Below are 16,265 nucleotides of genomic sequence, written 5' to 3'. Positions count from 1 at the left end.
TTCCCATGTAAGGCAGCAAAGTGATATACCATCACTAGAAAGATTTAACAGTGTTTACAACAACACACTCATTAGCAGAGGTCACAGATGAGTTTGTCAAGATCATCTAGCAGTGATGAGAGGTCCACCCTTTCTATGAAACGTACAGCATGTGGAACTAAGGGAATGGATTTCCTTGATATCCCTTGTAAAGAACTGTAAATAATTAAATGGGTATTTAATTGACGAGGGTTTCAATTTCATGTTTAATTCTTATTTTACTGGTAGTCTTTCACTTACGACTGGTCACTTAGTGACTGTTTAAAGTTACAATATACCCCGAAAAGGGACTTATGACCTGGATTCCAAGTTCTCAGGACCAAGCTCCTCTACAGGCACATGCTTGCATTTTGGGTGCTCAGCAGCTGGCCTGCATTTACGGCTGTTTGTATTGTTCCACAGTCGTATGATCGCAATTTACGATGTTTTCACCAGAAGCTGATATTTGCTTCTAGTTTCCAGCAAAGAACGTTGATTGCAGACAATGGTTTCACTTAATGACTGCAGTGTTGGCTTAACGACCACAATGTCTGCTTTACCACCACCGCAAAAAAAGTCATAAAATCAAGCATGGTCATGTGATGACCCACTTAAAGACCTGGGATGACTTATAATCGCAATTCTGGGCTCAATTATGGTCGTAAATCAAGGATTGCCTTAATAATTTCTGGCATTATTAACTTTTTTTTTTTTTTTTAATTTGATTTATATGCCGCCCTTCTCCGGAGACTCAGGGCGGCTTACAGTGCATTAAGCAATAGCCTTCATACTTTTGTATATTTATACAAAGTCAGCTTATTGCCCCCACAATCTGGGTCCTCATTTCACCTACCTTTGAAAGGATGGAAGGCTGAGTCAACCTTGAGCCTTGGCGAGATTCGATCTTACTTTAATTGCAGACAGCTGATGTTAAATTACAGAGCTCTGTCTGTTGAGCTATCCAGGCTCCTCAAAAACATCCACAGGAGAACAGTCAAAAAAGTCAAGGTGTCGATTGTGACCTGCAATTAAAGCTCTGCCCCTTTGTACCAGTGGTGGGTTCCTCCCGGTAGCGGTGACGATATGATGTCACTGAACCAGTTCTCCCCCCCTGACCCCCTCTCCCCCCCCACCCCCCGCGTTATTCTTTCCTTTTATTTGCCCCCACCCCCAATCTATTGCTGCCTCCTGAGTCCCAGCTGATGGCTAGAGGGAAAAAAACTGTTTAAACTCTTGCCGTGGGGCTTCAAAGGGCCGCCCTACAACTGATCAGTGTTAAAAGAAAACAAATGAGTAGATCGGTGCCTGCAAAAATAAATGGGTAGACCAATGCCTGTAAACATACATGAGTAGATTAGTGCCTGCAAAAATAAATGGGTAGACCAGTACCTCTGCTAAATCCTAAATAATTGTCACATGACCCTCAAGCCACAACCATAAAATAAGCCACGCCCACAGAACCGGTAGTAAAAAAATTTAGAACCCACCCCTACTTTGTATGCATTTATGCATGTGTTCAGTTGCACAGTCATGGCCATCTTTCTGGCTTTCTTTTACACCTATCCTCCCCCCCTCCCAACACCCAACACCCCTATTGTTTTTTTGGCAAATATTTCCAAATTTAGCCTCTCGCTTTTATAACTAAGTTTAATGCATTCACCAGAATAATAATTTCTATTTTCTTGCACTGATTGCCATTGGATTTAATTTTTGAATTTAGAATGTTAGTGTGTTCATTTCATGCTTTTTATATAATATGCTCAAGTAACTTTTTTTTCCCCTAAGGGTGGCTCAGTGGCTAAGACGCTGAGCTTGTCAATCGAAAGGTCAGCAGTTCGGTGAATCGAATCCCTAAGTGCTACTTAACGGTGTGAGCTCCCGTTACTTGTCCCAGTTCCTGCCAACCTAGCAGTTCGAAAGCATGTTAAAAAATGCAAGTAGAAAAATAGGGACTACCTTGGTGGGAAGGTAACAGCGTTCCGTGCACCTTTGACGTTTAGTCATGCCGGCCACATGACCACGGAGACGTCTTTGGACAGCGCTGGCTCTTCGGCTTTGAAATGGAGATGAGCACCGCCCCCTAGAGTCGGGAAGGACTAGCACATATGTGCGAGGGGAACTTTTACCTTTAATATTCTATGAGGAGCTGTTCCTCCACAATAGCAAAGCTGCCTGGGGAATTCTGGGAGTTGAAGTCTGCCAGGCTTAAAATTGCCAAAGTTGGAGATCCATGATTTAAATCATAACTGTTCTGCAAAAATGCCACTTGCAATGATCTTATTAAGATCAAAGCTGGCTGAGGATTCAGAATACTTTAAGATATGGGATCAATTTTATCATTGGTTAGAAAAGATACAGATGAGTAAATTAATAGCCATGTAAAAAAATGGTATAATTAGAATATTGTATTTTTGGAGAAATGTTGTAATAGATTTGGTGAAAATGAAGACAGAAGAAACAACAAAAAGAAGATGAAGTTACAGAGAAAACGCCGAGATGTCCCATGGGAGGGATGACTGATGTATTAAATGTTTGTTTGCGTATAAAATAAAAAAAAATTTTTTTTAAAAAAGATCAAAGCTGGCTGAGGAATTCTGGGAGTTGAAGTCTGCCAGGCTTAAAGTTACCAAGGTTAGAGACTCATGATTTAAATCATAACTGTTCTGCAAAAATGCCACTTGCAATGAACTTATTAAAAATGTAACAACTAAAAAAGCAAATCCTGAAAACCTTGCTCGTAAGCAAGCTCCGGTTTTCAATGGGCTTCCTTTCCCAATAAATGCCTGCATCGTTATGAAATCTTAGAGACCATCATCTTCTGAACACAGGCAGAAAGTCCGTTTCTAAGCTTATAAATTCAAGATTCAACGAAAATGAAAACGTGCCAGATGAACATTAGGTGCCTCCAACCCACGGTTGGCAAATCCCAAGGTTGAAAATGAAAGTTTCCTAGAAATCTCTAGAGGAAGTTAAGGGAATCCTTCAAATTAGCCTCATCTGAGGGAGCAGCTGGCTGGGTTTGCGAACTCTCTCTATTGCTTTGTTTTTCCATTTCTAGGCACATCTCCCAGACCAGCCAGGATCCCCCTTGTCTCAATCTGCTTCCCACATTTGCCTGCTGGCCGATTAAAATAAAACCTTGGAAAAATAGCTTGCATGCTGCTGCGCAAAGATACCCTCTGCTCTGCATTGAGTTGAAAGCCTGCTCCATTCTTTCTGCTGCCACAGATTCGCACATCTTCTAACAAATTGCTCCTCCCCTTTCCTTCCTGCGCACTCCAGGTAGCCAACTGCAATGACGGTCTCAAGGGACGAGGATTATCTTACGCCACAAGGCTTATGGTGACGAACAGTTGCAGAAATTGGATATGGCCGGTTTAGAGAAAAGAAGGACTAGGGGTGACATGATAGCAGTATCCCAATGTTTGAGAGGCTGCCACAAAGAAGAGGGGGGTCAACTTATTTTCAAAAGCACCAGAAGGCAAGACAAGAAACAATGGATGGAAACTAATCAAGGAGACAAGCAACCTGGAATTAAGGAGAAACTTCCTAACAGGGAGGACAATTAACCAATGGAACAGTTTGCCTCCAGAAGTTGTAGGGGTTTCATCATTGGAGGTTTTTAAGAAGAGGCTGGACAGCCACCTGTCTGAAACTGTATAGGTTCTCCTGCTTGAGTAGGGGGTTGGGCTAGAAGACCTCCAAGGTCCCTTCAAGCTCTATTCTGATTAATTCTGGTTTTAACTGCAACTAAATGCAGAACCTGGGAGACAGTCATCCAGCAGCCACCCAGGGAGTTGGGATTTGCCTAGATCTCTTGCTCAGGGACCACTCACTGTGCATTTTCCCAGCTAAGATGGTCTCAGAAGCATTCTGTATTGTGTGAAAATGTATATTCTCACCCTGTAAAGAACATAGACCTAAAATCTTGCTATTCAGACATTAGCTCAATCATTCCATTGTTTTCTTACAATCCAAAGTGAGTTTACAGTATTGCTTTGTGGCAAATTCAAGCTGGAAGCATTCCATTTACAGTATAGCATAAATATAAACAAAGATGCTGGATGTTCTGACCTAGGCTTCCTTAGAAAGTATACAGCACAAACTTAGTCCCGGCAAATCTCTTTAATTCATACTGCTGTGAATTATTGTCATTCCCAGTCCCACAGGCTTATCAAACAGTCTTACAAACACTCACCTTATCTCCCTTGGAATGCTGCCAGAGAACTAATTGCCAGACGCAGGGCAAGGCCAAACTTAGCACAGAGTCAAACAGAACTTTTCCACAGCTTTTACCGACCAGATGAACTAATTGCTTCCTGCAAAAGCTCACGTCCTCGTTCGGTTCTCTTTTATGTCTTATGGGAGGGACCAATCATCTCCAAGCCTTATTCCCAAGTCGACCCAGTTTCCTTAATTGTTCCTGTCTCCTGGCAGCTCTGTACATGCGCACACTGGGAACAAGCTCACGCTGTTCTTCTGCCTCGCTGATGTCAGACTCTAGAGGCAGCAAAGAACTACCAGATGGCCTTGGCCCCCTCTCTGCCTCCAACTCAGAGCCATCGTCCGAGCCTTCCCCAGACTCCAGGACTGGCCCACGTTCCTCCCCAACCTCCTCACTGTCTGAATCTGCTGCCAGTTCTGCTGTCTGCTGGCAGGCCACAACACTGGGTTTCAGAGAGAGAGAGAGAGATGAGATATTGAAAGAATGAGTAGATTTGCAAGAAATGGAACTGATTGATGAGGGTAAAAGAATATGAAGCTTAGCTGGTATATGTAATTGTTGCTCCCTGTGATCACAACTCTACTAAGAAGGATCCTAGAATGTTTCATACAAGGGAAGCAGTCTAGTACAGGGGTCTCCAACCTTGGCAACGTTAAGACTTGTGGACTTCAACTTCCAGCGAAGCTGGCTGAGGAACTCTGGGAGTTGAAGTCCACAAGTCTTAAAGTTGCCAAGGTTGGAGACCCCTGCTCTAGGACCTCTATGGATCAGCTTGCATCCTGGCTTGGGTAAGTACCAAAAAGTTTTAGGATTTAAGTAGCTATACGTGGAGTGATTACAGCATAGCCATTACAGTAGCCTGGAAATCTGGGTTAGACAGGATGGTTTAAGACTAGGGTCTGAAGTAACATGCAGACTAAAAGGCGGTGTGCAGAAACCTATCCTGGCAGCGTGCACTTTCAGATGTAAGTAAGCCTCTCCCAATCATAATGCTACTTTCTTTATGAGGCTTTCTTGAGCCAGCAGCAAAATGTCCCCCTCTAGCTCTGTGTCAGCAATAGGAGGAAAAAAACCAAGACTGAAGTGTAGAAACCTCCCCCTAAATTATTAAACATTTTAGCACAGCCTAAAGCTTTTTAAAGATACTCATCCGCAGCGTGCTTTCATCTGTTACTCGCTCCCCTCCTTTTTTTCCTGCCCACCCACCTTTCTGGAATCAGGCGGGGAATGCCAAGTAGCAATGACATCACTCAGGGGCCACCCCATTACATCACCCTTGCAGAACTTCCCAAACTCTAGAGAGAAGACGGCTAAACCAATCCAGAAGCTCGCTGGTTTAACCCTTGCACAGCTGCTCCCCTCTCAACCACGCTCGCTGCTTCCCTTAGTATTTGGCAGGGCTACACTCTTTGTCGGCAAGGACAGCACAGCCTCTGGTGGAACAATTAAAGATCTGGTGGGGGAGGGGGGAGGACTTGAAGAGAGAGAAGATCTATCCTGTATGTTGAATGTGTTTCTACAACATCCTTAAGCGGTCAAATAAAGACTAGAAACTTGCATTTGCATACCACACGAAGAGGTTTACTGTATCAAAAGTGCTTTTTCAAAAGGCAACTGGATTGGGGTTTTTTTCTTTTCTTTTCCAAGAAGAAGAAGAATTAGGAGGAGGAGGAGGAAGAGGAGGAGGAGAAGAAGAAGGAGGAGGAGGGGAGGAAGAGGAGAAGAAGGAGGAGGAGGAGGAGAAGGAGGAGGAGGAGGAGGAGAAGGAGGAGGAGGAGGGGAGGAAGAGGAGAAGAAGGAGGAGGAGAAGAAGAAGAAGAAGAAGGAGAAGGAGGAGGAAGGAGGAGGAGGAGAAGGAGGAGAAGGAGGAGGAGAAGAAGGAGAAGGAGGAGGAAGGAGGAGGGGAGGAAAAGGAGGAGGAGAAGAAGAAGAATTAGGAGGAGGAGGAGAGGAGGAGAAGAAGAAGGAGGAGGAGGGGAGGAAGAGGAGGAGGAGAAGAAGAAGAATTAGGAGGAGGAGGAGGAGAGGAGGAGGAAAAGAAGGAGGAGGAGGAGGAGGGGAGGAAGAGGAGAAGAAGGAGGAGGAAGGAGGAGGAGGAGAAGGAGAAGGAGGAGGAGGAGAAGAAGGAGGAGGAGGAGGAGGAGAAGGAAAAGGAGGAGGAAGGAGGAGGAGGAGGAGGAGGAGAAGAAGAAGAAGGAGAAGGAGGAGGAAGGAGGAGGAGGAGGAGGAGGAGGAGGAGGAAGGAGGAGGAGGAGGAGGAGGAGGAGGACATTTCACTTTTCCTCCAAGAAGCTTCATCAGTTCTGGCAGGATGGTGGGGGCTATGGAGGGATTCGTTCTGACAGGATGGGGGCGGGGTTGGAAGAGCTTCAATGGAACTTTTTTTCCACTGAAATTTTTCCATTGACATTCAATGGGGGGAGAAAAAGGTTGGAATGGCCTCAAGAGCTCTCAGGGAGAATGCTGCATAGTTACTCTATATTTTACAGGTGTATTGTATATTTTAATTATTTCTATGAGGAGGAGCCTTAGCATACTGCATAAGCCTCCTTTATTTATGTTTATATATTTTTTTATTGTTCAAGTCTCCTATTGTGAGCACCTCTGAAAATTGAGTTGTTGAATGACCTGGCTAAGTGTGCTGCGTGAATAACAGCAGTGGGATAGATTACTGACACAGTTAGCCAATTTTTGTTTCCTAAGAGCCACAACCAAGCCCCGACGCAACTACTACACAACCCTGACTAGTTTGCATGAGCACAGAAGGAAATTGCAAGACCACAAGGAAACGACACCAGAATCACATCCTTACTCTTTCATTCAATGCTTTAGCCCAGTGTTCTGTTTCTAATGAAGGACCCCCCCAAATGTCTGTGGGCAATTGTGCTAATTGAAGGTTTATCTCTTGAACCAAGACACCCTTTCCACCTAACAGCCTCAGAAAAGCCCACAAGTTACAACTCAGACAGCAGCCCCTCTTCAACTCCTCCCAGTTTTTTTTTAAAAAATGTAATTTTTAAAGTTGCATTTGCTTTCCCAATTATCATGGCTATAACAGCAGTTCTACAGAATAATCCTAATCCTGATTCCCAAATCCGAAGAACAGGGAAGGAAGGCCAGATGCTCTCCCTGCATTGCTCCTCAGCAACAAATACCATCGCACAACTATCTCTGGAGTCCAGAAGCTGGGTCTGCCCTCTCCCACACTCATGTCCCCTGCTTCTCTGAGTGGCAGCCTCCCCACCCCCTCCTAGGAAAGAAAATCCAAGAAAGAAGATCAAGGATAATATGCCAGCTCAAGGTTGACTCAGCCTTCCATCCTTCTGAGGTGGGTAAAATGAGGACCCAGATTGTTGGGGGCAATAGGCTGACTCTGTAAACCGCTTAGAGAGGGCTGTAAAAGCACTATGAAGCGGTATATAAGTCTAAGTGCTATTGCTAGTACTATAATTATTGTAATCTTAACTACAATTAAGACAGAGAGCGGTATTTAGATTTTTTGTATCCTGTAATAACTCAACGTGATGAACATACCTAATAGCAATAGCACTTAGACTTATATACTGCTTCACAGTGCTTTTACAGCCCTCTCTAAGCGGTTTTACAGAGTCAGCATATTGCCCCTAACAATCTGGGTCCTCATTTTACCAGCCTCAGAAGAATGGAAGGCTGAGTCAACCTTGAGCCTGGTGAGATTCGATCTGTCAAATTGCAAGCAGCCAGCAGTCAGCAGAAATAGCCTGCACTGCATTCAAACCACTGCCCCACTGTGGCTAATACTCCTTTCCCCTCCTATTTTCCCCACAACAACCCTGTGAGGCAGACTGGGCTGACAGAGAGCGACTGACCCAAAATCATCCAGCTGGCTTTCATGCCTTAGGCAGGTCTAGAACTCATGGTCTCCAACTGATGCCTTCACCATAAGGTTAAAAGGATCCAACCAAGAGGATCTAACTGCCTGCTAGGCAACAAGTTTGTGTCACTGCTTGTGGAAACACACAAGGCTCCCCAATGGATCTTTACACACCATATATTTTTTTTTTGTAATACCAACTTCTTCCCTCTTAAAAAAATATAAGTGATGCCAGAAACCATGGCTGCATCACCAGCAAGTCCTGCATTTTTTGAAAGATATGAAGAACAGATGATTGCAAAGCCAAGAATGTTGTGCTTGCAAGTGTTTTCTGGTTCCTATTTCAAATAAAGTCATGATTTCTATAAAGCTCTCTTCTTCGCTCTTTTATTCTTGCCTGTATCTGAAGTTAAAATTAAGTGCAGGGCATTGCAATCATTTGCTGTGCCACCCTTTCATCTTTTCCACTCTCCCATTTTGCTCACTGTCAAACATAATTTGCAAGGTCCTTGGGGCAGAGAACTGTAGATTTGATTATGAGCTTCTTGAGCAAAAAGATATGCGCTGCATAACAAAGCAAATAATGCAAAGCAGCACTGATGCAAGAGATCTAGCCCTCCCTTCGTTGTGGGGGTAATAAAATATGGCCTTCCCTTGCACAGGGATGTGAACTTTTGCTGTCCTTCAGCTGCGGGCTGGAAACTTCATCATCAACTGCAAAACCCCCTTGGATCTGCCAAGCATCTAACAGAGCACTGGGAACATCATAACAAATGATCAGAACAGAACTGAAAGCTTTTGCACGTCCCAACTCTTTGCTAAAATGCTTTGTCCTATTTTAATTAAAACAAAAACAAAACAACCCCCCCCACTGATACTGGTTTATTCACTCTGATTCCCAAACCTGCTAAAACCTTTTGGCTCATAGAACTCAGCCAGTCAGAGATTTATCAGAAAGTACAAATGCCAAATGCAACTTACTTGGCTCTCGCCATCCGGAGGCGATTGCGTTTCAGCACAGTGGTCAGCATGGCTGGGAGAGTTTCCTTCTTGTCACCTGTCCACTGATGGCACTTAAAGGGCGACCAGGGGCATGTTGGTCCTTGCCTCCAGAGGGGCTCAGGGTTCTGCAGCACCCTTTGGAAACTTCCAATTGTCCACCTACTCCAAAGAGGCAGGGGAGTGACAAATAGTGGCACTGTCCCCTTGATCGGCACCCACTGCTCTGACTCAGGCGTCCGTTCTGCTATCTAACTACCAGCAGGGAGGAAGCTGTCTTGTAATCACAAAGTGGGACAGAACTTCCTTTGCGTGCACGCCTTCTCTGCACAACTTTTCCTCTGAGCGCCAACCCTCCAATGCAGCGGAGCAGTCCAAGTCCGGCTGTTAGAACCTCACCGACGGATACGCAGCTGAATCCATGCGAGCTCCAGGGAACGCTGCCCAACCCAGCCCAGGATGCTCCTCTATCAATCAACAACCCCTACCATTTTGGCTTCCTCGGTGCCTTTTCAACTACCAAAGCAGCAGTCTGGGATACGGGAATATCACCAGCACACGTTGACACATAATGTTATCCATCCACAGCACTCGTTCAGCTTCTCCACACCACCCCCCACCCGCATCCTCCCTTGAGCTGCGTTCTCCCGAGTGTGGGTGTGAGAGAGTGGTTGTTTTATTTCCGGCCAGATGACAGAAAGGAGACAGGCCTCAAGCAGATTAGCTTGGGACTCTGGGACTCAGATTAATGCTGAACAAGCAAAGAATTGCAAGCCAGAGGACTCAGGAGGTCCTCCAGCTAATGCGTAGCAGGCAAGCCAACTCTTTGTGTTAACCAGCTGCTGCTATCGCTATTAGTAGTTGCTCAGCCCCAGTCATATGAAAGAGGAAGGAGTGACTGGGTGGGGGATGCAAAACCAAGAACAGAGAGCAGGAATCAAGAAACAGAAGAAGGGTATGGGTCTACACTCACCCCACGCCTCCCAACAAGGAAACAAAGCTACTTATTTTAAATATTTATAGCCCAGATCTTATGGCAGGTTACAATCCACATAAAAGGCAAGACAGACGACTAAAATAAATACGGTAAGAACTTCATTTACAGCACACAGTAACCATCCCAATGATATCACTAAGTTATGTTCAGAAAACATGCTTCGCTAACATCTGTTCATGGATCGAATGCCTTGCTTAGTTTTTACCATGATGAAGCTAATATGTTATAGTAATCCAAGCTATGAGACTTTATGATTCCCTGGACTACATGCACCCTCTAAATGAGTGACTTGAGTAAGCAGGTCAAGATATTGTGTCAATGAAGCCATACGGAGTGCTGAAGGGATAAAAGACAAAGTTAAACTGTAGATGTTACACGCTGATCATGAGAGTCAAAAGCCAGAGGCTTCTTTTATGCTGAAAAGTTGAGAAAGACAGGCCTGGTGTGGCCTGCAAAAGTAGCCAGAGCAATCAAGGCCATGTCCTGCATCCCAACGTACCTCTTTCAGGGGTGGGCTGCTGGGGATTCGCAGGGGTTCAGGAGAACCTCTAGCTAAGATTCTGTGCAGTTCAGAGAACCCTCAAATCCCACTCCTGGTCGCCCCACCCATCCCGCCCCTCCCAGGAGTCCCCACGAGGCCTGTTTTGGATGCAGGTACATGCAGGGCGTGCACGGAGTCTTTGGGAGGGAGAAAAACGGGCCTACCGGAAGTTCAGGAAGGCGGAAATGGGCCTGTTTCCTGCCTCCAAAGGGCCTCCGGAGCCCAGGGAGGGCAAAAAGCCACCCCGCCATGGTGCAGGAGACCGACTAGGCCGCACCCACCATGGCCATGCCCACCCAGCAACCAAGCAGAGAACCCCTTGCTAAAATTTTTGAAGCCCACCCCTGGCCTCTCTTAACCTTGGAGCCCTGAGGGGAAAAATTTGCCCTGAGGGGAAAATTTGATTGATTAAATAACCCCAACCCCCCCCCCCCCCCCCCCCCCCGTAGATTTCAGGGTTGAGATTAGTCTTTCCTGGAGAGGTACTCTCTCAAATATTGGGCTCCTAAAGCATGAAGGCTTTTCTCCAAAGCTTGGAGTTTGCCAATTACATACAGCAGCCAGCACAATTATTTTATACAGGAGAGCAGAAGATAGGAAGGAACCTCTCTTTCTTCATTGCTGGTTCTTCTATCCATCTCCACTACCTATGATACAGTTTACTTGCATTTGGAGTCTACTGATTCTAATGAACTTCACACATCAGCCTTTGGGGGGGGAGACCTCTCTTGTTTGATATTATCCAAAATCTCACGCCTATTTTGAAAGGTTTGTTAAAGGGAGACGTAATGTAAGGGTTCAGAATTTAAAGGGGCAGTCCCTTTAGTTGCGATGGAGAATATCTATTTTCCCTAAATCATTTTACATGCCACAGGCAGCAAAAATTTTCTTGGTTCAGATCTTAAAACAGCTCCTGCTTTAAAATTAACCAGTTCCTCCAATTAATCCACAGACATTTCAGAGAGGATATCTGCAAATCAATTCCTACTTCTGAGTAAAAGGGATTATGTTGTGTGACTCAGTTATGCATTCACACAACACATTTAACCTGGTCAATTTTCTGGAGGGGGCATTCACACAAGTTATTGACTGTAAACCAATAGGCTGGGTTTGCACAATATACTCAACAAGAGGGGGGAAAAAAACCACTTGATTTTGTATTCACAAAAGAGCAGATTGAGCCTGTTGCTGCTGCTGCTTGCAGGAAAGTGATCTACCTGATGATCCAATGGCAGATGATGAATGAAAAGAGCAACTTCTTCAATGCAATAGGAAGCAGCCATCTTGGCTGGCATCCCAGGCTCCTGTGCAGCTACAGTTCTCAACATCTTTTTTAGCTACCAAAAAAAAAAAAAACCCCACGGTGATAAATCAGGGCTGAAGCCAGCAGAGGATGGCACAGAGGGGAAAATCCCTTGCCCTTAGGAAGAAAAAGTAAAGAAACTTGAAAAAATAGCCCTGTTTTCCCCCCAACTGCTTTAAACTTCTATTTCTATGTCCCAAGGTCAAAAGGGAGATTCCGTTTAGGGCTATCAGAACAGAGATGCAGACACGAAGACAACCGCTGGAAGGCAACAAACAAATAAGAAGACTGCCTTTAGTGTCATCTAGTGGTCAGCCAGATTTTATAGTGCTACTTAATTCTCTGTTCTTCATTCGCACAATATGAATCCAACACAAGGCAAGGTTATATGAAGGTATTTATTCTGGCCCTGATTCTGGTCCAGAAATATTTGCACAACACTCTGAAATAACCAGTTAAACATGTCAAGCAGATGTCACCAGCCATTTACAAAAGCGGGAAGCCCTCTAACCTCCTTGTTCAGATGGAGCAACGGTGCATGGAAGTTACTTTCTTGGAAGACTAAGGGGATTTTCAAAGCAAGGGTACTTCCTAATTCAAATTTATTGGCACCCTTCCAAAAACCGGCACTATGGGATGTCTTTTACTGCGGTGAGCAATGCAAAAGCCTGCCAGCATGGCTGGCAAAGTTGCATAACACAAACCCAAATACTATCTGCTTGTTATTCCTAGTCTGTGGCATCTCTTCTTCCTAGCTTAAGTTTAATATTATGCCATAATTTGAGGTGCCTTTTGAGTACGTTGCATCCAACAAAGAAACATCCAGGATATGCCAGCGAGGGCCAAAGGACTGGAACATTTTGTTAGATTTTGAACATAGAATATAACTGGACAGTCTTTAACATGCAGGCTTTAAAATTCAGCGTTTAACATGACAAAAGCATCTTCTCTCCCAGGCACAAGGCCTGAAGCAGCAGCTGTGCTTGTTTGAAATGCAGTTCAGCTTGAGCAAAGCATCGATTGGCTGATACCTAGGATGTCATGAATATACTCTCCCTTCTTATTTCTCAGAAAAAGGCAGAATTGCACTTTTTCTGCTAAAATATATCAAGGCTAATATTTCATCCAGGGTTGGATTACATCGTTGGGACTGTAATTCTAAGTAACTGAGCAATCATGAACACAACTCAGGTCAAGAGTACTTGATCACTGTTCCCACCATGGTAAGACCTAGAAACTGCTACAAGAAATGATGGTGATCACTAATTTAGAATGGCTTTAATAGATATTAGGCCAATTTATAGAGACCACACCAGGACAATTGCTTGCTTACTTCTTGCTTGCTTGTGCTTTAGCATGTTGTGTGAATCAGCCTATTTGGTTCACTGGAGTGATAATAGTAGTTAAATTGTTTGACAACTGGGGAATCAGATTCATCCTTGATCAGTTGCCTCACTGGATGGATCTGGCCCAGCTGTTATCGATCAGCTCAACCTTATTTCCAGTAAAATAAAATGAGAGATCTCCTTCCCTGTAAATCAGTTGGAGCTATTAGAGCTGACAAATAGAGAACAACTGCTGTTACTCAAAAAACTAACCAGGACCCATGCAGTCTATCCATCTGGGTGCTTTTTCTCACTTTACATAACCACATTCTAGATCTGGGGTCTCCAACCATGGGAACTTTAAGACTTGTGGACTTCAACACACAGAATTCCTCAGCCAGCTTTGCGAGTTGAAGTCTACAAGTCTTAAAGTTGCCAAGGTTGGAAACCACTGTTCTAGATGTCATAGAATGATTCAGATGGGCAATTTTGACATTGGTATGGATCTCTACATGCCCTCCTTCCTTTGGGCTCATAGCCAAGGAGATAAACCTCTGCAGCAAAACCTTCCCTCTAGACCATGGGTGTCAAACTCAATCATGTCACATGATGTATTGCAATGTATTGCAATGTTTTTTTCCTTTGCAGGGGCTGGGGTAGGGTGGGCATGGCCTACGTGTGATGCATCTGGCCCGTGGGGCCACCAGTTTGATAGCCCTGTTCTAGACCCGGCAGGCCGCAGTCATCACAAAGACCCCCCTACCTGAAACAGCTGGCATGCCAATCCGCGTTCAGGGCTTGCAAGTACTGACCGTCGTAGATGCTGTGGCTGCAACTGGCACATATTGGCAGGTCACTTCCTGGGGAACACAAAAGAGGTAATAAGAGGTAATTTTCTGCAGCCTAGAGAGGCAACTCAGCTGGAGCAGTATAACTCTGACATCAGACTTAGCCATTAAAAGTTAAAAAGTGCAAGTGTTGGTCCTTTTTCCTCTCTCAACTTCCCAGGCTCTTGGGTTAACTCTAAACATTCAATTCTTTTGAGACAGTCCTTGCCAAAATATAGAATGGGAATCTAATGCAAAGCAGAGTGCCTCTGAGAACATGCAAAAGGTTTTATCCATCAAAAACCTCGAGCTGAGCCTGCAGCTTCTAGCTTCTTAGTGTCTTTTTCCCCCAAAGCAGAGCCATGATTATCCTCCCCTTCCTTTAAGAAGAGAAGTGCAGAAAAGAGGAGAATGTGTTGTAACTTATTGTAAGCCATCCAGAATCGCTTATTCTGTGAAATGAGATATTAGATGGATGGATGGATATAGATAGATAGGTAGGTAGGTAGATAGATAGATAGATGATAGATATAGATAGATATAGATAAATAAATAAATAAATAGGTAGGTAGGTAAGTAGGTAGTAGGTAGAGAGAAAGAGAGAAAGAGAGATAGAGAGAAAGATAGAGATAGATAGATAGATAGATAGATAGATAGATAGATAGATAGATAGACAGACAGACAGACAGACAAATAAATATTCCTTGTTTCTTTAGGGATGAAATGAGAGCAGTTGCCTGCCAGAGGGGAGAGGCAATTTTGCTGGTCCCAAAGGGTTTCACGACCACAACCTTGTGCAGAAGGTGCTTTTCTGACTTTTGGATCAATGTCTGGTGAAAAATGATTGATTTTCCATTCTGTAACAACAGCATTATCCCCCACTTCACCTTCTAGCATGAGAAGGTGAAGGACAGCTGCAAAGAAACAAGGGGATCTCTACTTATATTTGTCTTTGCCAATCACATAAATGGGAAGTAAAACCTCCAAACCAGTTGTGGCGGTGGTGGATCCAATCATCCACCACAAGAGCAAAAGTGCCTTGAAGCATGTACGGAGTTACCTCTCATTGCTTCACTTTCTATAAATGGCATTAACTCCTGCCCCAAGCCCTCTATTTTAGCATGGGGTCAAAAGGATGGGAAGAATGAAGAAGGACTGAAGGAAAAAAAAAAAAAACCCAAGTCCTGCTGTTAGATCTGCATCTTATTAACAATATCATTTCAAACCAGCTCTTACGTTACAGTGTAAGTTACAGTACACAGTACAAGAAAAAAAAATGTCTAAAAGGGGAGAATTAGTCCCAAAGTTATAATACCACCGAAAGCATCCTGCTGAAAAACATCCAGTAAAAGAAGAGGGGTGAGCATTGAGCCCTTCATTCAGCTCGGGCAAGAATTTCTTCCCCCTGCCCCTTAGCTAACTAGGGGTCATTTGTTCTTGGGAGGGAAATGGCATCGGGAGACTAAGTCCAGGCAGCACCCTGGACAGCACCCACGGGATGAGGAGGGATTTGAAATGGATATAGATTTTTTTTCTTTTAAATTTTGTCAGCTCCTTTGCCTTGCCTTTTTTGTTTCAGTTGGAAAGTATCCCAAGTAGGAATTCCGTGGCTGAACGGGAGGAGAAAAGGCCTTCCATACCTGCTCGCAGAGAGACCCCCTACATTATTTTTATTTATTTATTTATTTATTTTAGTTTTTGCGCTAAAACTAGTTTCGAGACGAATGAAATTGGGGGGGGGGATGAGTGCGGGGAGGCAATAGGCGAAGAAAAGCAAGGGGGGGGGGGAGGATTGCGTCAAGGTCCCCTTTCGACGTGCCAAGGGCATCTCTCCGACATGGGCCTGCCAAGTCCCCCACTCCCCCCCCTCACCATCACCACCACACAACCCGCAAGGCACAGCGCGGGGTCGGGGGGGGGAGGAGGAGGAGGAGGGGGAAACGCATACGAGAGCTGGCTTAGTAGTTCCACGTGCGAATGCCCGCTCGCGTGAATGTCTTGCGGGTAAAACGCAGCGGGGGGCGGGGGGGGTCAAGGCAGCTCAGTTCCCGGAGGGACTCAAGGTCACCTGCGGAGGATTGCAGCCTTCAAGAGATCGCTCCCCGCTCCCTCCCTCCCTCCCTGAGGAAACAGGCCGGTGGTTGAGGGAGGGAGGGAAGGAGGGAGGAGGGCGCAGG

At 44.9% G+C, this 16,265-nt stretch overlaps 1 protein-coding gene across 1 annotated transcript in view; it reads right to left on the bottom strand.

The window, feature by feature from the left end:
* The window catches only part of LIMK1 (LIM domain kinase 1), a 50,154-nt gene that overhangs the window by 33,804 nt on the left and 85 nt on the right, over positions 1-16,265 (bottom strand). The window contains exon 2 of the mRNA XM_070946427.1: positions 14,025-14,121. Coding sequence (XP_070802528.1) covers positions 14,025-14,121 — 97 coding nt within the window. The remainder of the gene's footprint in view (positions 1-14,024; positions 14,122-16,265) is intronic.

Source organism: Pituophis catenifer, unplaced genomic scaffold (genome assembly GCF_029215685.1).
Source record: "Pituophis catenifer annectens isolate HBS135680 unplaced genomic scaffold, rPitCat1.0.hap2 SCAF_1, whole genome shotgun sequence".
NCBI lineage: Eukaryota > Metazoa > Chordata > Lepidosauria > Squamata > Colubridae > Pituophis > Pituophis catenifer.
The sequence above is the reverse complement of the archived record's forward strand: the minus strand, read 5'-3'. Positions and strand labels throughout refer to the sequence as shown.